This window comes from Helicoverpa zea, chromosome 5 (genome assembly GCF_022581195.2).
Source record: "Helicoverpa zea isolate HzStark_Cry1AcR chromosome 5, ilHelZeax1.1, whole genome shotgun sequence".
Classification (NCBI taxonomy): domain Eukaryota; kingdom Metazoa; phylum Arthropoda; class Insecta; order Lepidoptera; family Noctuidae; genus Helicoverpa; species Helicoverpa zea.
In genome coordinates this window covers 12,228,044-12,250,282 of record NC_061456.1, presented here as the reverse complement: position 1 = coordinate 12,250,282, position 22,239 = coordinate 12,228,044, and the positions used below count along the sequence as shown (strand labels likewise).

Below are 22,239 nucleotides of genomic sequence, written 5' to 3'. Positions count from 1 at the left end.
CAGGTACTGTTTTTTGTCAATTGTACTTCAATAATCGATCTGATAAGACGTGTTCTGTTCAACAAGTACACAACTACCTAAAGTGCCATGGAAATGTATAATGGATTTGATATTTTTGGAAAAAATGGAACCAAAATATCACCGGCGCAGTTGATTTACGAAAAAAGTGAGTATTTTTCCTTTGTTTTTTTTTTTAGTTCCTGCATTCCTAAATTATGACATCACACTAATTTCGTTTTCGGAGTTTATTTTTAATTACTTTTCAACCTTATTCAAGTTATAGTGCTTGTTTTTGACCTCATGGAAGGCTATTGACTGTTCGTATTTTGCTCTGCCGAATCCTTTCAGATTAAGTTAGATAAACCAGCATCCCAAAATATAATTTAGGAGGTTTGTGCTAGCAGGAGCGTTAAAAAGTAGGTAGTCCTTCGACTGGGACTATATGTACTTTACCTTGTGATAACAGCTAACCTGATAGCCAAGCTATTTTTATTGTTTTCCTGAAAACAACTTAAGTATTAAGTATGTTGTGACTTTTTTATCAATAACATTAGACTATTTTTAGCTTTTAGCAAACATTTGAAAAAACTCAATAAAGTGACTTTCCTAAAAAAAAGTGGGTACTCTTTGTATGGGAGTAGTTTTGGGATATTAACTGCTGGATAAGAAAAGTTTCTGCGAGACCGAATCAAGCATAATATTTATAAATTAGCATATTTATGTAGATCTAAGGTTTGTTTGCATTGTTTTAGCAAATATTACATAAACTTCACCTAATATACTAGGGCCTCTTGTACGTGACTAAATTAATGAATAATATATAAATATGAGTCATTGACCTTTCATTGTCATAATTACACAAGATAAATTAAAATTATACTCTAGCTTTTAAGAATCGCTCTATAGATAAACTTGATATCCTATAAAACATTGAAGTATAGTCTACATTCAGAAGCTAGGATATGTCATCTCGTTTGTACGCTCTCCAAAAGGTAGCCATACACGTACTGGTTCCGTCTGACCTACCAGAAAGACATATTATGTACAAATAGTCATCAAACACATGACAGGTAAATCCGTGTTCGTCGTCATTACAACGCACGGGCGAAACCACCGGGTAGATCCGTGTTTGGCTTGCTTAACCTATCGCGGCTATCTACCAAGTATATTACTTGAGCTGATCCGACTGGCATATCCGTATGATATGTTCGTCTTATAAATGGCGTAAACCGCCTTTGACCGCCTTCATTAAATCCTCTTTCCTCTTGCATACATGCCAATGTAGCGAGACATTTGTAAGAACTTATCGACGACTCATTCTATGGGAGAATCGTCTCATGTTGCAATGATCTCTCTATGAAATCCGCTTTGCCACTTTGCCGCTTTGCCACTCCTGCCATCCGCAGCAGTCTGCAGTTTTGTATGGCAATCGTCTTTATGGTGAATACCTTTGCAATATATAACTTATCTTACAGTACCTTAACAACTACCAACCCAAAAGAAATGTTGGAAGCTCCCAAAAAGTGGTAAAACAGGTTTACTTAAAAAGTTGTTCTGGATCCAGATTCTCATTATCGTTCATTTGAACTTAAGGTTCAAGTGCAGCTACTCCAACTGTTGACCCCAATAATGTATTTCCAATTTGTTAATGTAACTAAGCACTGGTCTAGATTTCTTGCACAAATATGGGTGAGATTTCAAAGAAACTTCATCAAGAATGCTTGCAATTCATCCACATAAGTATGTCTGTTGGTACCAAAATTTTGCGGAAACAAGCCTGAAAAGACGCATTTTTTCTTCGTCCATAAAAATAGATACCTACGTGTTCTTCTTGAATTCCGGTTCAGAGAACAAACTACTTTCAAAAAAGTGAGCGATTTTTTGAGTTCAATGACAGCTTTTGAAAAATTTTAACATACTTAACATACCATTACAAGTCCATTAAAGTTTTCCATTTATTAATTTAATTAAGTAATTTGACTCCTCTTTAATTTAGATACCATATGACCTATTTACATACTATAATGTACTATGTTTGTGTGTATAGCAATACAATAAATCAAATACCACTTTTGACCTTACACATATTACCCTTCAGACTACAATAGATTAGCCAAAGGGTTAAAAGTCAAAATCTTGGAAGAAACCAGTTCAATCCAGAATGTTCAGGGTTAAGTTTACTTATTCAATAACACAAGATTTAGGCAACGTTTAATAGTTAATTTATACACAGATCTTCTTATCCTTGATTTAGTTACTCGCTCGATGTGTTTAGTGAAAGGTCATTATCATCTGCCTAGCCTTTTCCTAACCACGTTATTGCCTGATTCTAATCTGATCAGTTAAGGTTGATTTACATTGAGTCAGTAACTGACGTCAGTGTAGGCGCCGAAAACTGACGCGTGCTATTTACACGAAGTCAGTGTAGTGTCAGTGTTTCGTCAGTAGTACTGTACTGACTTCAAATCAATTTACACGATGGCAGTGCCGGGTCAGCACTGACTTGTCAGTGGACTGACGTCAGTTACTGACTCAATGTAAATCAGCCATTACAACTGATTACTGTGTTTTAGTGGTAAATGGAACTTGGCTGTCGTATAGTAACATAATATGCTCTTCAATAGGTTTCATCACTGTTAAATAATGTTATGAAGAGGGTAACAAAATGATGCACCGTTTCTTTTCTTTGTTGTTTCCTTTCTTTTCTTTGGAATTTGGTAAAATAATCAAAGAGTATTTTTAATTACATTGCCATAAACAAACCTACATACTATTTTTATGTTTTAACCCACATAAAAAATACCTACACACTAAATATTGTAATTAAAACAAGTATTGTTCGGACGCATGAGACCGTTATGTAAAACAAATTAAAAACAACTGCGAGCGTATAAATTGTAATGAAATGTGCGATCTTAAACATTTTAGGGTACAGTTAATTAAAAAATAAGATGCTGTCCAGACTTCTTGGTCATTTCCTCATTTCTTTCTTTCTTATTTTTCCCGTCATGACGGGTTTCGCTTTTGTTTTACTTCACTTTGGGAAAGTCAAATATTAGTATCGCCCGTGGTTCGTCGCGCGATAAAAATCAATTAAAAACCCATTAAAAACCTTGCTAGAGGTGCTGACTGTTAGTGCCTGTATCACCCGGACTCGGCAACTTCTTCAGCGAGTTCAAATTCAAATTCAAAATCGTTTATTCAAATTAGGCTGATAAATCAGCACTTTTCGAACGTCAAAAACAAAAGACAACCCCCAAAACGCCCGCCCTTCACCACTTCCTATGTGTTTTTGCTGGGAAGAAGAAGTGGCGCAACAAACTCCCCAGCAACACATGTCTGTCTGTAAGGTTTGAAGAACCAGAATGTATACAAAACAAGTCAAATAAAAATATCATTATCACATGATAACCATTATATAAAATTAGGAAAGAAAAAACAATACAAACTTAACACAAGTAGGCTAGCACACAGATTTACACCCATAAATACTAAGCACTCAAGCATTACTTATAGTCTATTAACTGTATCTAAAGCCTCCTGTTACTGAAATAAAAATGTATTTTTAACATAAGCATAAAATCGGCGTGCCCACCCACATGCGCAGATGGTTATGTTGTAGCTGTACAACACAAACAAGGTGTACCTGCTAGGACTACAGTATTATTATTTTCTCCAAAAAAGCTAATAGAAAATCATACTATTATTAATAGTGTCAACAGCTACCAACACGACCTGGTACCGCCAGCAGCACCCGTTCACGAGTATAACGCGAGGATCAGCCATCGCCCCCTTCGCACATTTTTGAGGGAAGGGGACAACCCGACCCCCAACGCTACCGCTGGCCATACCGTCTAAGGGAGCATGACGTGCTTGCAGCTATTCAACAAAAGTAGAACATGTAAGAAGTACTGCAGTACTAGCAAGCCATAAAGCAACAACGCTAAGTAAAATTTAACAGAAGTTCCCAAAGTAATTAAAAAAAGAAAAAATCAGAATTAATGTCTGAAGTAATGTCAATCAATGTAAAAAATAATCATAATAAGTTTAAAATTTAGTTATAGCGATAACAAGAATGAGCTGCCTTGCGTTCAACTTAGCGACCAACTATTCCTATCATTTAAATAATCATTAATGCTATAATAAGCCTTCTTTGAAAGAATTGACTTTACTTGTAATTTAAATGCATGAAACGGTAATTGTAGTAAAGTTAGAGGTAGTTTATTGTAAAAGCGGATACCGAGCCCCAAAAATGATCCATGAACCTTATGAAGTCTGTGAGTGGGTACACACAGTTTGTGCTTGTTTCTAGTGTTAATACTGTGAACATCGCTTTTTTTGGTGTACAAATGAATATTTTGCCTAATGTAAAGTATATTGGCATAGATAAATTGTGATGCCACAGTAAGAATGCCTATTTCTTTAAAGAGCTCTCTTAGCGAATGTCTACTACCTAACCGGTATATCGCACGAACAGCTCGTTTTTGTAAAACAAATATGTTTTGAATATCAGCAGCTTTGCCCCACAGAAGAATACCGTAGGACATAACGCTGTGAAAGTAGCTAAAATAGACTACTCGAGCTGTTTCTACGTCAGTGAATTGTCTTACTTTTCTGACGGCGTACGCAGCTGAGCTAAGCCTTCCCGCGAGGCTAGCTATGTGCGAGCCCCACTGAAGTCTGCTATCGACTGATATACCAAGAAATACTGTGGATTCGACAGTTTCTAGAACCTCGTTACTTAATATAATATTCGGGCCTAGGTTTTTCACGTTCGGTAGAGTAAAGGAGATCATCCATTTCGTACCCAAAACTGAAAGTGCCGGCCAGAGTAAAAAAATAATATATTCTTGTAGAGAATAATGCCCTGAACATTTTTTACTATTGCAAGAATCGTCTACAATTAACCCCCCGGCTGCTATTTGACTTTGAAAATCCCAAAAAAAATACCACAATGTTTGGAACATTGCATTACGGCCCCAAACTGGAGAAGGCAGCCGCTGCCTCTCCTACCTAACCTGTGGGGAAGTCAGACTCCTACTGACTAAAACCCATCATGGGGTAGCCAGAGCCGCGGTAATTCTTTCGACTCATTCGATTCTTTAGACTGCCTCGTTGGTCTAGTGGTTGCAAGCGCGGCTGCTGTGCTCGAGGTCTCGGGTTCGATTCCTGGGTCGGGCCGAAATCGCTTTGTGGGTTTTCTTAAACTTTCACAAAGCAGCCCCAGCCAGTCTGGAAGTTGGTGATTGATTCACCCGTGCATCGGAGAGCACGTAAATGTCGATCCTGCGCCTGATCTCTCTCCGGTCGTGTCGGATTGCCGTCCCATCGGGTTATGAGAGGGAAGGAATAGGGAGTGCACCTGTGTCTGCGCAAATGCTCATGCACTATAATATGTCCTGCGCAGCTGGCTGAACTCCTTAAAATGAGAACAGCGCCGTGGCCGAATTTGGCCGTGGACGCCATTATTTATTATTAATTCTTTCGAACAATCCCGCAGCCCCGATAGGCCTTGTCCCCGCAAAAATATCGAACGATTCTTGTCGAGGATACCCTGAAGATTTTTTACTATTATAAGGAACGTCTTCGGTTAACCCCCAGGCTGCTGTTAGAGTTTAAAGGTAGAACCGTGAATAAAAAATCTATACTTGAATGTTACGGCAACTAACGTCCACAGTTTTTTTTAACTAATCAAACGTCTACGATATACCCCCCCCCCCTCCCTCCTGCTACACCGAGGAGCCTGTTACTGATTGTTGTGTTCCTTCTGACCATGCTGCAGGGCCGCGGTAACTCTTTCGAACCCCGAAGCCCCGCCAGGTTTTGGGGGTCGCCTGGGGTTTACTGATTCTCTGAGGGGTGTGAACAATGCACGCCACCGACACCTGCTGTTTCCAAGGAGACAGAGGCACTATGAGCCAAAGGAAAATCTATTGGGGCGAGGAGGAATGGGATGCCTTCGTCTCCTTCTGCGCAGCATGCCAGAGAAGGAGGCAGTGCAATAACTGAGAGTTCGCGCCTCTCATCCCATCCGCTGAGGTAGACGTGGAAGTCACCACGCGCGTTGGGTGTCGAGAAGACTCCCGGCACCGTAGACGTCGGTTTGTGGGCGGTGAGTTTAGGGAGGCTTATCGTCCCTTCGTTTCCTTGGAGACAACAGGCCCGTTTCGGCGGCGAGCGTTGACAAGTCAAGCCCTCCTCAGACAGTCAGCAAACCCCAGTGGGGCCCACTAGGGTCAGAACCTGCCAGGGCTGCGGGATTGTTCGAAAGAGTTACCGCGGCCCTGGTACATTATCAGAAGGAAAATGATGGGTTTAAATCAGTAAGTCTACTCGGTGTAGCAGGAGGGGGGGTATATCGTAGACGTTCGATTAGTTAAAAAAATACTGTGGACTTTATTTTCCGTAACATTCAATAACATTCAAGAATAGGTTTTTTATTCACGGTTCTCACACTTTAAACTCAAATAGCAGTCTGGGGGTTAACCGAAGATGTTTCTTATATTAGTAAAATATCTTCAGGACATCCTCGACAAGAAGCGTACGATATTTTTAGCGGGGACAAAGCCTATTGAGGCTGCGGGATTTTTCGCAAGAATTACCGCGACCCTGGTTTCTCCATGATGGGTTTTAATCAATAAGTGTCTGACTTCCCCACAGCCCAAGTCATTTGATTCCCAGGTTGGGCAGGAGTCCTTTGAAGGCAGCGGCTGCCTTCTCCAGTTTGGGGCCGTTATGTAATGCTCCAAACATTGTGAGATTTTTTGGTATTTTCAAAGTCAAATAGCAGCCGGGGGGTTAATTGTAGACGATTCTTGTAATAGTAAAAAATCTTCAGGGCATTATTCTCTACAAGAATCTACTATTTTTTTCTTTTGGCCGGCACTTTCATTTTTGGGTACAAATTGTTCGAGACTTGAATGATCTCCTTTAAGGCATTTTGTTTTCTTTGCATTTAAGACCAAGTTATTAGTACTAAACCAGTGTGTAACCAACGAAAGTGCACTGTTTACGTCGTTAAATTGATCCCTATTTCTGTCGACTTTAAAAATAAGTGAAGTGTCATCTGCAAACAGTACAACGTCACAGATATTCTTCAGATGGAATGGTAGATCATTAATATATACCAGGAATAAGAACGGACCTAATATTGAGCCCTGTGGCACACCTAATTGGACAGATAAACCTGATGATTTGACGCCATTGACATCTACGCATTGCACTCTGTTATTTAAATATGATTCTATTACGCTAAGAGCTTCATTTTGGACTCCGTAATAACGTAATTTACGTAGAAGCGTATCGTGGTGCACGCAATCGAATGCTTTGGAGAGATCACAGAATACTCCAATGGCATTCTGAGAGTTTTCCCACGCATTAAAAATGTGTTTTAAAAGAGCTACACCAGCATCTGTTGTTGAACGACCTTTTGTAAAGCCATATTGTTCACTATGAAGGAGGCTATTAACATTGAAATATCTTTGTAACTGCTTGAGTACTAATTTTTCGAATATTTTACTAAAAGCGGGTAAGATGGATATGGGTCTAAAATTATTTACATCCTTCTTATCGCCTGATTTAAATAAGGGAATGACTTTACTTAGTTTCATGAGGTCAGGAAAAACTCCGGTTTCAATACATTTATTAAATGTGATAGCAAGATAGGGGGCAACAATGTCGATTATATTCTTTAATAGTTTAATGGAAATGCCCCAATAGTCACCACTGTTTTTTAAGTTCAGTGAATTAAAAACGTTAATAACATCAGTTGGCGTTATTTGCTCAAAACTAAAAATAGCGTCACACTTAGGGACACTATTATGCAGGAGACTCTCAGCGTCCGTAGCAGAAGAACTCAAGGAGCGAGTCGTAGTTAAAGGTATGCTAGCAAAGAACTCATTAAATGCCATGGCTACGTCAGCCGCATTACTAATACGTTTATTATCAGCGAATATTTCTAATTTATTCTCAATATTTGTCGATTTTCCAGTTTCCTGATTAATAATTTTCCAAGTAGTCTTTACTTTATTAGAAGAATTTTTTATTGTATTACTTAAATATTTTGATTTAGCAACATTACAAATTTGTTTAAATAATTTTGAATATTTTCTAACATAATCTAAGAACGGAGTATCAAACCTGTACATTTTCATACCGTATAACTCGTAAAGCCTCGCTCGACTTTTGTAAATACCTTCAGTAGCCCATTTATTAAAGTTGGCAGAGGTAGCATTGACAGTCATGGTTTTAGTCTTAAACGTGGAATTGAATTCCTTTTCTACAACATCAAAGAGTGATCCATACATGACATTAGGATCTTCATTTGCAAGAATGGAAGGTTTAAGATTTTTATTTATATTACTTTTAAATCTACTGCATCGACTAGTTGTAACAGGCCTGCATTCAATTTTAAATGGCTTCTTGCGGATTACCATGGGAAAACAAGCACTTTGTCCGCAATGGTCAGATGTCAGGTTATTAAGAACCATACAACTTGAGGCTTTACAATCACAAAAAATATTATCAAGGCAAGTTGAAGAAGTGGCCGTGATTCTTGTAGGTTCAAAAAACAAATTGACTAAGTTATAAGATTTAAATAGGTTTACGAGTCTAATACTTAATGGAGAAACCTCTAATATATTTATGTTAAAATCTCCGCATATTATTTTACTTTTATTATTAGATTTCAATTTATTAAACAAGTCTTCTATAACTGACTCGAATATGTTGAAATCACCTGTGGGGGGGCGGTATACGCAAATTATAACATATCGCTCAAGTTCTACACAAGACAACTCGATAGTGCGCTCGACTGAAAGTTTAACCAGATCCTGTCGTTGTTTACATTTTAACTCGTTAGAAACTAATATCAAAGATCCACCTCGTATGGCATTCTTTCTTACAAACGCACTTTGTACAGTATATTTGCTATCGTTTAAAAACAATATTTCGGGTTCTTTTAACCAATGTTCAGTCAAACATAAGACATGAACATTAAAACCTTCCAAAAACAAACTTAACTCTAACTCCTTGCCAGATAAGCCCTGTATGTTTTGATGTACAAGATTCAAAACATTTGACTCACCTGTTGTCGTGCCTAATAGTTTAAACTACTAGGCATATCAATAAGAATGTTAGTAGTATTACTATAATAACAATATCCGGAGGTACATGACAAGTACCTGTGTCAATGTGTATATTATATGCTAAAAGATTAGCAATGTGTCGTCTACAGCTAGGTGGCAAATACATAGAATGTTCAGTTAGTTTAAATCTATTATCAAATTGATTAACATCAAAAACTGAAATAGATTCAAGACGGTTAATCCTATTGTACATTAACATATTTAGGTCAAAAATGTGCCTATTTTGTTCCTCAGTCAAACTGTAAGAGTAAGGTAAGGCACCTATTATGAATTTACATTTATTTATTTTACTTAAATGTATAACAAGACTAATGCATTCTATAATATCTTTTTTTGTAACGTTAAAGCTATCTCCATAAAGTAATATTATAGTAGAATAGGGGATTAGCTTTGTCAATTTAATAGTATTTATTAAGTGGCTAAAACTGGCACCAGGTAAACAATTGTTAATTACATATTGTTGCGAACACTGATTAAATATACTACCTAAACCTTGACCAAATTTGTCTGAAAAGATGTATGTAATACTTTTATTTAAAACTGTAACAGAATCAGAATTATGGGTAACAGCCACTTGAGTCGCCTGTGGTGCCGGGGTAACAGACTGGGGCTCAGGTGTCGGGGAGCAAGTACAACTGCAGGAAAGGTTATTTGTCAATGACTCATACCTCTCTGCATTGCACCTCACTATGTCTGCCAACTCACAGGCCTCCTGCATGCGCACACTCAAGTCCTGTTGTGAAGCTTCATATTTCTGGAAAATATCCCTAAGACACAATTCTTTAACATGAAGCTCCTCCTCTAAGCGCTGTATTTCAGTGTCATGAAATGACCTACATACGTCCAATTCTGATTGACATAGTCCTAAATCACTAATTAAAGTAATGTTCTTTTTCCTAAGGAAATTATTTGATTTGTACACTTTCTGTTTCTTTAAAGATTTTCTAATTTTACCTATTATTCTATTTAATTTTAAATATTTTTTTATCTTATTATGAGATGTAAATGTTCTACTTTTAATTAAAGTGTCATTGGTCAAGTCTATTGTTACAACTGGCTCATTACAAGAGGGTCCGGACAAACTACCAACTAACTCATTGAAAAGACTGCAGGTGTTCGCAGACTGTTCACTGGATTTAACAGCTTCCAACTGTGTGATGGTGTTGTGGGCCTTGCTTAGCTCAATTTCCAGTTCTGAGATCCGCCTTAATGCCAGTTCATGTGTGTCATTACATTCTTGAAAATTTGACACAAGTTGACGGAGGTGACTATGTTGATCAAGTATGTCCATATGTTGGATGTGTAATTCTGCCAGTTGGTTCTTAAGGTCAGTGTTCTTGTCTACTATACGTTTGACTTCTACCTCACTATCATCCCTCTCCTGCAACAGCTGATTGCACAGGTTTGTTTTGGATTCAAGTTCCTTAAGTTCAGTTCTGTCCAGATGCTATTTCTAAAGGCTGTATAAACATACCTATATCAAAAAATTTTATATGATGACGACGTAGAACGTCACCACTGACGTATTTGATCTTGCTTACCTGCCTTATGGCATCTCCGCTCATCTTTGATACGTCATCGTGTACGTCACTCGTTCGTAAATTCGACCGCTTTTTGAGAAACCCGCTCTAAGTTCAGAAAAATTGTTCCGAAGTCCATTTCTCGAGTAACTATTACTTTTCGGAATAATAGACTAGGTACTTTTTATCGGCATGTGTAAGTAGTTTCCACGAAACGAACGTCAAGATGGGTTTTAAAATAATCTTATTTTTAACATTTAATTCAATAAGTTTTCATGTTATAATTAACCTAGAAACTTTGTTGTTTACGTATCAATTAGAGCTATACCTATTTTTAAGTGTTTATGACGTAAATAACTTGATTGTCAATGTTAGTCGCAATCTGCAGAATGCAAGATTAAATGTCCTGTTCGTCTAATTTAATATTAAAAATACTGTATTTTTTCCTTTAATTCGGTGAAGATCAAGTTATACTGGGGTCATAAACAGAACATTAAAATTATGTGTGCGTTGACTCAAACTTAACTAAAACAATGTAAATCAACCATATTTATACTTACAGTTATTTAATATGAGTGTACACCATTAATTTACCAGGTAATTTTTACATTTTAATTATTAGTTTTAAAAATATTAAAATATAAACATCCTTTTTGTACCCCTCCGTGGACCGTTTCCAAACGCGGTTTCAAACTTCATGATCAAAATTAAAATGTAATAATTTACAAATACTAATACATCACCTCTTTTAACCGTTATTAATATAATCAAAATCCATTTTTCCACTGTTATACAATATTTAAATAAAATTTCTTCAAATTATGATACATGAACAATTTGTTATTAGGTCCGCGACTCTTTCCGTGGTCATAATATATACAATGTTTGAATTCTCAATATTTGGAACGCAGCCTAAATTGTTTATTTGAACTGGTAACATTTCAATCGCTGTCAGTTTAAGATACCTTGGTTTCGGTCTGCATGCGCTCCGTCAATTAAAAAACAAAAATTGCTTAAATCAAAGATTATTTCAGTATAATATAAAAGATCATTGCGACTTTTCTGTGACTTCGATACCACGGTAAGTGTTTTATCAAATATTATGGAAATCTATTAACATCAATTGTTATGGGACGCCATTTTTACAAGCATTGCTTTTTAAATTCTAACCTAAAATTTTGACGTGTTTTTACGCTTGATTTGATTGATTTTCTCATCCGTGGACAAACTTTTCCGTAGACAGTCACTTCTGTGGACGTAGACTTTTCTGTGGACATTGACACGGAAAAGACTGTGTCCACAGAAGTGACATCTATTAAGACTAAAACTTGCTTTTTGCAAACAAATTATGTGTTGAACAGCTAGAGCATTTGTTTTTGTTACTTTGCATAGGATATTATGCCATGTATAATATATTTATTGTCATGTTTATTATGGGACTTTTTTACCAATATTGTGTTGCATTTACGTGTTATGTCTTTTTTAATGCTTGGCTTGGTGTGGGTACATGGTTCATTGTCATTGTTTCAGTAAATTAAAATGCCTAGAAAAAATACACTAAAGAATCTTACTGATGAAGAAAAAAAGATGAGACGGCGTGAACAAAAAAAATTAAGTATGCGTCGAGCTCGGGCTAAGTTAACTGAAGCTGCTGTTGAAGAGATACGCAAACAAGATAGAGAAAGATACCATAAGAAAAAGGATAGAGGAGATATTAAAACAATTGATCAGTTTACACCGAGGCAACAGCGGCAAATAAGAAAAATGTGGCGCGAAAAATCGAAGAAACGGCGACAATTATTAAAGATGCGAAAAGCTACTGAATCACTTATACAAGAAAATACTCCACCGGCAAGTCCGTCTTCCTCACTCTCGCGAGTTGAATCTGGACGTGCAGTAGCTGCCCGAAATAAAAGAGCAAGAAAAGCTGAAAATGAGGCTTTAAAGAAAAAGGTGTTTCAGATGGGGAAGGTAATTAAAAAGTATAGAATGAGAATACGAAGACTAGAAGAAAGAAAACAGAAAGCATCGAAGTCGAGTTCTAGAAATAAAGTCTTGAAAACGGATATAAGAAAAGCTGTGCATGATTTTTTAATAAATGACGAATATAGTAGATTAACTGCAGGTAAAAATGAAACAATAACTAGGAAAAAAAGCAAAAGGCAAATTCGTTTACTAAATGACACACTTTTAAACTTACACATAATATTTAAACTCAAAACAGGATTTAATATTTCATATCAGACTTTTAGGAGATATAGACCTTTTTGGGTTCTGTTTCCAAAAGCAGCTTCAAGAAACACGTGTCTCTGTACGTTACACGAAAATAATGATCACATAATTCGATCACTTCAAAAATCGAAAGTTGTTTCTTACGGATCTGCATCCGATGCCGCTAAGGCATTGTGTTGTAATAATACACTGACTCCTAAATGTTTAGAGAGAGAGTGTCAGAGCTGTCTTTATAAGAAAATTGATTTTAATAACTTTGCCGAAAACGATTATATAACTTATGATAGATGGGTTACAAAAGACGTGGATGTAGTTATCAAAGGTGTACAGAAAAAGTGCAAGAAATGTGTTAAAGAAACTGTTAAAACTACGATAGGTGCGCTAGTGAAGTTATTACATTTAAATTTACCAGTATTCATGCAACATGTAGCTAATATGATTCATCAAATGAGATCAATACAAACATTTAAACAACAATTAACGTCTACCAAAGGCTTGTTGCATGTAGACTTTTCCGAAAACTATAATTGTAAGTATAGTGCTGAGGTTCAGTCGGCTCATTTTGGTGGCTCGAAGCCTCAATTGTCTCTTCATACTTGCGTTTATTATAGCGCGGCAGAATTTCCGAATAATGGTTTCCAAACTACATCCATGTGTTCTATTTCAAAAAATTTACGCCATGATCCTGTTATGATCTGTGCCCACCTTAAACCAATTCTACAGCGAATTAAAGAACTCAGTCCAAATTTAACAGAACTACATATTTTGAGTGACGGCCCAACGACCCAATACCGAAACAAAACTATGTTTCTTTTAATTGTTAAATTCATTAGTCGAGAATTAAATGACGTGACCGATATTGTTTGGCACTATAGCGAAAAGGGGCATGGCAAAGGTGCTCCAGACGGAGTAGGTGGCTGCATAAAAAGGCTGTGCGACAGTTCGGTTGCGATGGGCAAAGATGTGTCTGACTATGACTCACTTATGTTATGTCTAAAAGAGAACTGTAAAGGAATTGAGATCTACGGAATTGGGGATCCAAATATTGAAGACATTCAAGAAATAGTAGATAAAAATGCGATGAAAGCTTATAAAGGGACATTTAAGATACATCAACTTTCTTGGAATCAAAATGATCCAAATATTTTACATGCCCGAAGGCTTAGTTGTCTGTCTTGTGCATCTAATGCTGTTTGCCCGCATTTTGAAATTGGCCAGATAAAGGTTCCGTCCAATAATACACAAACGCATAGTCCCTTGAGTATGGCTGACGCAAGGAACGTTTCTCCGAGAAGTGAAGACACGGCTAATGCTTCTACAATAACTTATAGGTCAGATCAGATTACACCTGATGGAGGTACTTCTCATAATGTCCCATCACGTCCCTGTAAAAGATTTGGTTTCCTGCCAGACTCTGATGATTCAGACGTGTCTTTACCTCTGCAGGATGAGAGATCCAAGTTCCTTTCAGACTCTGATGACTCTGATGTTATTTTTACACCTCGCTATCGTCATCCATTGCCCACAGACAGCAGCAGCGAAGGCGACTTCATTGTACGACCTAAGCAGTCTCAAAAACCTTTTGTCGATCCCTACACTGATAGTGGCGATGACGAATAAAACAATATGATATGTCTCATTATGTTTATTTCTATATTATTTTACGTTCAGTTTGGTTGACATTATGTTTGATTTAAGTCAACCGAAAATAAATCCCTTCTGTGGACATAAATTCATTATTTTTTCAAAACGAGAGGATTGTTTATTTTATGACATTTTTTATGTGAAGATGATTAATACAGCCAGATTGTTGTAATTTTAATAAAACTCTTTTATTTAGTTTAGAATTATTTAGACAAATTACAACTTTTGTCTTTTCTGTTGATTGTGAAGTCTTTTCTGTGGACAGTTATAAATTAAAATATTGAAAAACTAATTAAAATCAAAGCTTTGATCTCTGAGAATATTTTTATTATAATTATTTTATGTTTCTCAAAATAAATGCTGATTCGAACCAAACAAAATACGACTTTGATTTTATTTTTATTTTTGAAACCCAAGTTTGTTTATGACCCACTGACGACATTTCGATATGATTCACATTTCTTACGCAAATAAATAGTATTCTGATATCCTTAACGTCGTTCTAATTTAGCTTAAGATTTTCCCAATTTTGATATCAAATTTTAAGGTTCCGTGAAAGAGAAAATCCTCTTAGTTACAGAATAAAAAATACTTATAATGTTAAATTAGTAGGTTCAGAGGTCTAGTCTTTTTTGAAAGAGTTCTTCCTCATTTTTTATATCTCGCCACAAAACAAATTCATTAAAATAATTATCATTAACATAAAATTATATTTTTAAGAGACAAAAAATCACACGTAATACATATTAGCGGATTCTTGACCCACCATAGGCTTATTTTTTATTGACTCTCAGAGACAATAAGGTTTAAATTCGTATAAATATACACTCCCATGGCAATAATCTTGCGATTTGTAATTTAATTACAATGGAATTTTTTTTTTCACATCTTTGTTTGAGATTAGAGCAATTTCAGACTAGCGTATTATATGCTAGACAAGCCTCGTTTTTTTAAGCGTTTAAACCTGCTTTTTTGAAAATCGTCTAATCGTAATAATCGTCAGTCTGTATTTTCAAATTCCGTCATCGATTTAAGCAAATATTGCAATGAAATACGCTTTAGATGCACGTTAAGATTTTTGAAGCCTGAAATATGCGTCAGACGTTTTCATACCAAAACTGCAAGTCTGAAATTGCCTTATACCATATTATAGACGTATTACTTAATTTTATAATTATTTTTGGCTTATGATATCTATAATAGGACGAGTTTGAAACATAGATAAACAAAAACCATTAGTTGTGAGTTCTATTAAAACATATAAGTATTAGTGCTACATCTAAAAATACAAGCTGTTGATTTGCATCCGTGCCATAGTCAAGGACGTAAATATGCTAATGATTCTCGACCCAAATCAACGAAAAAATGGGTAGGTAATTTTTTCATGTTTTTTTCTTATTTACGTATATCCGTCAGTGTAACCCAGCCGTACTTTAATTCGGCGCGTGTGTTACTAGCCTTACTACCGCGCTGCGCACTCACACAAACGCAAACGATACATGCACAAAGCATACGCAACGATCGTTCAATAAAAATCGTAGATCATCCAGCCTACCCAAATTCACCCAATCACAGTGCGAGTACTCCCACACACTCGCCTCGCCGCTCCCCGCGTGCCCTTGAAGCCGGAACAAACAAGCGCCGACGGCAAGCAGTGTGTTTGATGTCGCCGCCGCTGCTGCGTACGTGCGCTTTGAATTCCGCGACGTGTAGGTACAAAGTGCGAGATGACGGAAAACTACACGAACACGAGTTGGTGGCGATGGTCCGCCTGTATGCCATCAGTGACAACAGTGTACTAACAGCCATCCATCCTCCGAGCCTTTTCCCAATCATGTTGGGGTCGGCTTCCAGTCTAACCGGATTCAGCTGAGTACCAGTGCTTTACAAGAAGCGACTGCCTATCTGACCTCCTCAACCCAGTTACCCGGGCAACCCGATACCCCTTGGTTAGACTGGTGTCAGACTTACTGGCTTCTGACTACCCGTTACGACTGCCAAGGATGTGCAATGACAGCCGTACATACCTATGTTCCGGGAAATGTTTACCGACCGGGAACCCTCATCACGGAGGGTCATGCTGGTCATGTGACAGACTTATGTGCTAGGACCGTTAACTTAGTGCTTTCGACACTTTAAAAACGAATGTGATAGTGTTATGTTAGCTGAAGGACAACCAGCTACTTCGTCGTGCTCGATTGTGCCAAGAGTGTGAAGGTGACAGCTTTGAACAGTACCTCCGGGTAACTAAACTAGGTAATTTATTTATTTGTACATTTTGCAAATACGTAGTCAGCTTAATCAATTTTATTAGTGTAAATAAGTTGATTTCTTAACCACGCCAATAATACCTACGAGCCGAAAGAATCACCTCGTGCCTACACTTAACTAACACATCTTTCACCAATTTAATCGAAAAGTAAAAACAAAATTACTACGAAATCTTTACGCTGAATGTTAAAGCAAACCGAAAATGTTATCAATCAGCTGTTAACAGGTCAGTGAACTTTCCTTTAGCGCACTAGTATTACGTCATTAATAAGATTTCCGTGTTCCAAGGTCCTAAGACCGTTAAGAAGGAAGCAAAATTTCTAATTATTAACCAATTTAATTCAAAAATAAAAACTAAATCACTGCGAAAACTTTATGCTGAAAGCAAAACGAACATTTTATCAATCAGCTGTTAACATGTTAGTGAACTTTCTTTCGCGCACTAGTATTGCTTATTACTGTAGTTAATAAGATATCTGTGTTAAATTTATGCTCAAAAATTAGTAAGTAAAGTAAAACGAAGTTAATGACAATAATGAAGGTGATTTTCGAAACTTTAGGTAAAATGATTGCTATCGCGTATCACTCGGTCTCGCTCGCTCGCGCGCTCGCGCTGTCATGTCGTAGATAAGACACTCACACATCGACACTCACGCACACACGTAGACATTAGTTTTCTCTGTCTACGCACACATAGCTGCTATCACGCACACACTGTGGCCGCGGGGGAATTCTGTTATGATTTGTGTTTAACCGTGGGCTAAATTCTGAAATACCATGAAATTACAACATCAAAAAAAGCAGCGCATATTAGCTTTTTCCCACCTACCGTAATTCAAATCGATTATTTACGTATTTAATTTTAACCTCCTTGACTATGGCACGGATGCAAATCAACAGCTTGTATAATTTGCTGTTTTGATGAAAATGGTTAAACTGCAGATATCTATGACCCCTTGACGTTGACCCCTTGATTTGCGTAATATTTAAAAGTTCTTAGGGTTAAGAAATCTCTAAAAATAAATTATTCAGCTGTGCAGATGGGATATAAAAAAAATAAAGTTTAAGACAAAAAAAAAATATGTACGGAACCCAGTGTCAAGTAACTTTGCGCTCTTAACAATTTTTCCATAATATATAGCACACTGACTGCTTTTTATCATTAGTTCGCGTCCTTGCAAAGTGTCAGGAACATCTATTATTTGTATTTTAAATTATTAAGTTTTCCTTGTACTTAGTGATTGATAAAACAGTGTAGTGAACGGAACTTTATAGTAACACAATGGAGAGAATAAACAGTTAGATGACATTTTTTTATTACGTTTTTTGATAGTGACTTTTAATGTTTATTATTTTGTGTGTAGTGTTTTATTGTGTTTTGAAAAATGGATTTAATCCTACTATCCATAGTAACCCGGAAGCTGCGGAAACTAGTAACTTGATTTAAGAATTAACGTTGTTTACAATTCTAAGTGTATTTTTTTTATAAATTAAGTGGTTGTGTTTATTTGTAGAGTAACTTCTTTATAATCTCGAGAATTCGTAAATTTCTTGTGGAGTTTTGTGAATTCCCATTCGTTGAACTAGGAGTGTAAAGAATGAAGTGAATCTTATGTGACGTGCGAGAGGTTTCACTCGCGTCCCGTAAGAGCTTATCTGCTCACCCAGATAAATTGCTAATTTAGCCTACAGCTTTTCTCAATAAATGGGTTAATCTAACTAAATGTTTTTTTTTTTTCATAATATTAGTCTAGTAGTTCTCGACTTGGAAATCGTAAATATATTTTATATTTGGCGCAAACTGTACTAATGAACTCGTTATAACATAAATAGACACCCATCCTTGGAATGCCCGGGTCAAAAGCTAGTAAATCCGACAACACGTGCGAATTTCTATACCTACCTATACAAACTTAAAGGGCCTTTATATAAAGTGTACTGTCATATGTACTTTCAAAGTTGTTTATGTAGGTATAGGAAACTAATTTGTTACTTGCAATTTTTTTATGACACGGTATACCTAAAGTTATTTTTAGGAATACAATTTCTAATTTTTGGAATACATTTTACAATTTTTAGGAATACAATTTCTAAAAATAATTACGTTCAAGCATCATCATTTTGACCAAGTACAACATCCTTTTTATCTCTCGCTAGGCGTTTTCTCGCGGTTTCACCCACGTACCGTGTCGGCATAAAATCCTATGTTACTCGGCAATAGTATAGGTACCCGACATTGAAAGATTTTTCTTTTTGGTTCAGTAGTTTCTGAATGTCTCTTTATTATAGTTGTATAGATAAGCATTGCAATCCAATTTTTGGTACCCAAGATACAAGCTTGCCTAGTTTGGGGCCAAATGTTTTTTTAAGAATCAGCGTGATTTAAACGCAATAAAAAAAAAAAAATTTTTTTCCTTTTTTTTTACAGCGGACTTCGTAAACTCCTGGCTCTTCATGAGTTCACCAGTTCCAGTAGTCAGCATACTGGTGGTATATTTACTCTTCGTGCTGAAGTTAGGACCTTCGTTCATGAAGGATAGACAAGCATACAAGTTGCAGACTCTTATACCAATTTATAATGCCGTGCAAGTCGGGATTTCGGCGTTTTTGTTATATTTGGTAAGCTTTTTCATATATTTTTTTAATTACGTTATAGTTCCTGAAACTATTACCTATTACTATGAAACTTATACTATTGAATTATTTGAAAAAAGTATTAAGAAAATAAAATCGACTAATGTACATAGTTCTCTCCTAAGTCTGACAAATATCTATCAGGCTAAAAATCACATCAAATTCGGTTCCGCCAAACCCGAGACAATTGCGCGCAAACATACATACATACTTACGGCTCAAACTAAGAACCTCCACTTTTTAAAGTCGGTTTAAAAATAACTACCAGTCAGCGTATATTTTTTGTCATTTTATACGAATTTGAGGTAAACAATAAATTGTTTTTACTTTCAGTGTGCAGCCATGATGTCAGCTAATGGTTTAGTGCCGAAAACTTGTGTGATGGAGACTGAATACAATAGAAGACATGTAAGACTCAGTTGCAATATTTAACTATAATGATAAACAAAACATAATTTATATCTATGTATTTATATAAAAATTAATGCCACTTTTCGTTGTAATTTTATAACTCAAGAACAGTCTCACTTATCCAAACCAAATGTTTGGGCTTTGTTCGGAATATTTAGTAGATGCTTTAAGTGAAGTTTACACAAAATCGGTCGAGCGGTTCTTCGTTCATCACACTTTTTGTAACAATATTGTGGACTTTATACTTAGCGAGCACGTACCGCGGGCCACTAGTTGTCTAGATATGTTTATATGGGATATATTTTTTAATTAATATTTCTCAATCCTTCTCCGTGTGAGGGGAGGCCTGTACTCAGTAGTGGAACGGTGGTGTCCCACTGGGAAGGATTGAGCATTAATCACCACGTTTGCTCAATGCGGATTAATGATTTCAGACTATATAGTCCAGGTTTCCTCAAGACGTTTTCCTTCACCTTTTTATCAGCCATTGGCGTCCAAAATATATTTAGAAAGTACATACAAACTTAGAATAGTTGCATTGGTACTTGCCTGACCTGGAATCGAACCCACACCCTCATACTTGAGAGGTTTGTTCTTTGCCCACTAGGCCATCACGACAGAAACTGTAAAACTGTATTTAAAATAAATATTTTTTGATCATTTCAGATAACAGCAGTAATGCACTACTACTTCCTAGCCAAAATATCAGAACTCCTAGACACAATATTCTTCGTTCTCCGAAAGAAGAGCAACCAAGTCACTTTTCTTCACGTATATCACCATACATTGATGGTAGCTGTTACTTGGATAGCGTTGAAATATGAACCAACTTATACAGTACTGTTCTTAGGACTTTTGAACTCGACTGTACATGTCGTTATGTATACTTATTATGGGTTGTCTTCTGTGCCGAGTTTGACGAAGTATTTGTGGTGGAAGAAGTATATTACTAGTATGCAGTTGGTAATTATTTTTTTTTTGTATTTGTTGTTTTTTTGACAACGTTTTAATGAATCTTACTGTAGCAATTCGAAGTCAAATACGTTTACTGAAATTAGGCTAAATAAATTAGCACTTTTCTCTCAAGTATTTTTGACACACCTAAAACTTAATCAGATATAAAATACTAGACTGTTATACTTGATTAAGTAGTTATTTTTTAACAAAAAATCATCATCTAGACTGCGCGGCATACAGAAATAAAAATGGCACAGAAATCTCAAAGTCCTCGAAATTGTTACCTATGTACGCAAACACATTTTTTTTTCGAAAATTATTTTGGTTGAATCTTACCATACGAATCAGTCAGACTCTCTTTTAGCACCACATTAATGTCAAACATTTATTTTCAGATCCAGTTCGCCCTCATCCTAATCCATTTCGGCATCGCCTTCATGGTATCTGAATGTTCACCATCCTACACGATGACAATCGCTATGGCTATCAACGGCACTCTCTTTCTCTATTTATTCGGAAACTTCTACGTGAACACATACAACAAGAAAACAAATAAAGACACACAATTCAAAAATGGAACAAACAAAACTGATATTAAAAATAAAACATTTGAAAATGGAATGAAATATGGAAAAGGAAAAACAAATGCAGACAGTCAATATACTAGTGCTTCAATAACCGTCAATGATACCTATAGAATACGGTTCAATTTAGGAAAGAAGGCGACGTAGTTCTAATTTTAACTATTAGGTTTAATTTTAGGTTTTAATTTAGAATATAAATGATTTTGCGTGTGAATAAGCTTTAAGTTAATAAAAAAATACATTTAATAATAAATACTTTTTATTGGTTTTATTGCTAAACATATCATACAAAAATAGAAAGAGCTGAATACTGAGTGTACTATGGGAGTGACCTATACCCAGCACTACACAGAAAATAACTTTGGCAACTACTTCTGCTATCATGATTGAATTCGACCCACATAAAATCTCGATTCATCAACCATTGGATACTGAAATATTTTTTTCAAATCGGACCAGTAGTTCCTGAGATCAGCAACATAAATGCAGTTATTCAATATAAGCCAGAATGGTTGTAAATATCGAAACAATCTTAGATACAAAATACACCGAAAGCTCGCTTAAACATGACCTAAGAAAAACATCATCATCTGCTTAGCTTTTGAGATAGGCTCGCTCGCTAGATTAACTCCTTGTTATACACTGACAATCAGATGCATCCCATTAGACTGGAAGGCGATCCTAAAATACTTGGGAAAAGACTAGACTGATACGAGAGAGTGTTTTAAGATGTTCTTATCGAGTGAAATGGTGGTTTAATCACCTAACAGGCCTCGATGTCAGAGTTTTTTCTCAAATCCGCCTGACTGCCTCTGTCGTGGAAATGAAAAAACGACAAAC

At 36.3% G+C, this 22,239-nt stretch overlaps 2 protein-coding genes across 3 annotated transcripts; both read left to right on the top strand.

The window, feature by feature from the left end:
- Nucleotides 1–21: 21 nt before the first annotated feature.
- Nucleotides 22–21,652, top strand: LOC124630567 (elongation of very long chain fatty acids protein 7-like). 2 transcript variants are annotated; one of them, XM_047164524.1, is made up of 5 exons: nucleotides 22–166; nucleotides 19,242–19,432; nucleotides 19,781–19,855; nucleotides 20,525–20,821; nucleotides 21,211–21,652. In XM_047164524.1, exons 1-5 carry the CDS (start codon nucleotides 88–90, stop codon nucleotides 21,544–21,546), a joined length of 978 nt encoding a protein of 325 aa, XP_047020480.1. In that variant the 5' UTR covers nucleotides 22–87; the 3' UTR covers nucleotides 21,547–21,652. The 2 variants fall into 2 exon arrangements, with proteins under 2 accessions (XP_047020480.1, XP_047020481.1); XM_047164525.1 differs by lacking the exon at nucleotides 22–166 and adding an exon at nucleotides 17,984–18,111.
- Nucleotides 11,159–14,869, top strand: LOC124630566. The gene is made up of 2 exons (XM_047164523.1): nucleotides 11,159–11,747; nucleotides 12,197–14,869. Exon 2 carries the CDS (start codon nucleotides 12,206–12,208, stop codon nucleotides 14,516–14,518), a length of 2,313 nt encoding a protein of 770 aa, XP_047020479.1. The 5' UTR covers nucleotides 11,159–11,747; nucleotides 12,197–12,205; the 3' UTR covers nucleotides 14,519–14,869.
- Nucleotides 21,653–22,239: the final 587 nt, after the last annotated feature.

What these genes read in the sequence shown, in the direction of transcription:
- LOC124630567 (XM_047164524.1), top strand. Translation starts at nt 88, where the DNA reads ATGGAAATGTATAATGGATTTGATATTTTTGGAAAAAATGGAACCAAA. An exon ending in CGGCGTTTTTGTTATATTTG is followed by an intron (nt 19,433 to 19,780) that starts GTAAGCTTTTTC and finishes TTTTACTTTCAG; the next exon opens with TGTGCAGCCATGATGTCAGC. An exon ending in CTGAATACAATAGAAGACAT is followed by an intron (nt 19,856 to 20,524) that starts GTAAGACTCAGT and finishes TGATCATTTCAG; the next exon opens with ATAACAGCAGTAATGCACTA.
- LOC124630566 (XM_047164523.1), top strand. Translation starts at nt 12,206, where the DNA reads ATGCCTAGAAAAAATACACTAAAGAATCTTACTGATGAAGAAAAAAAG.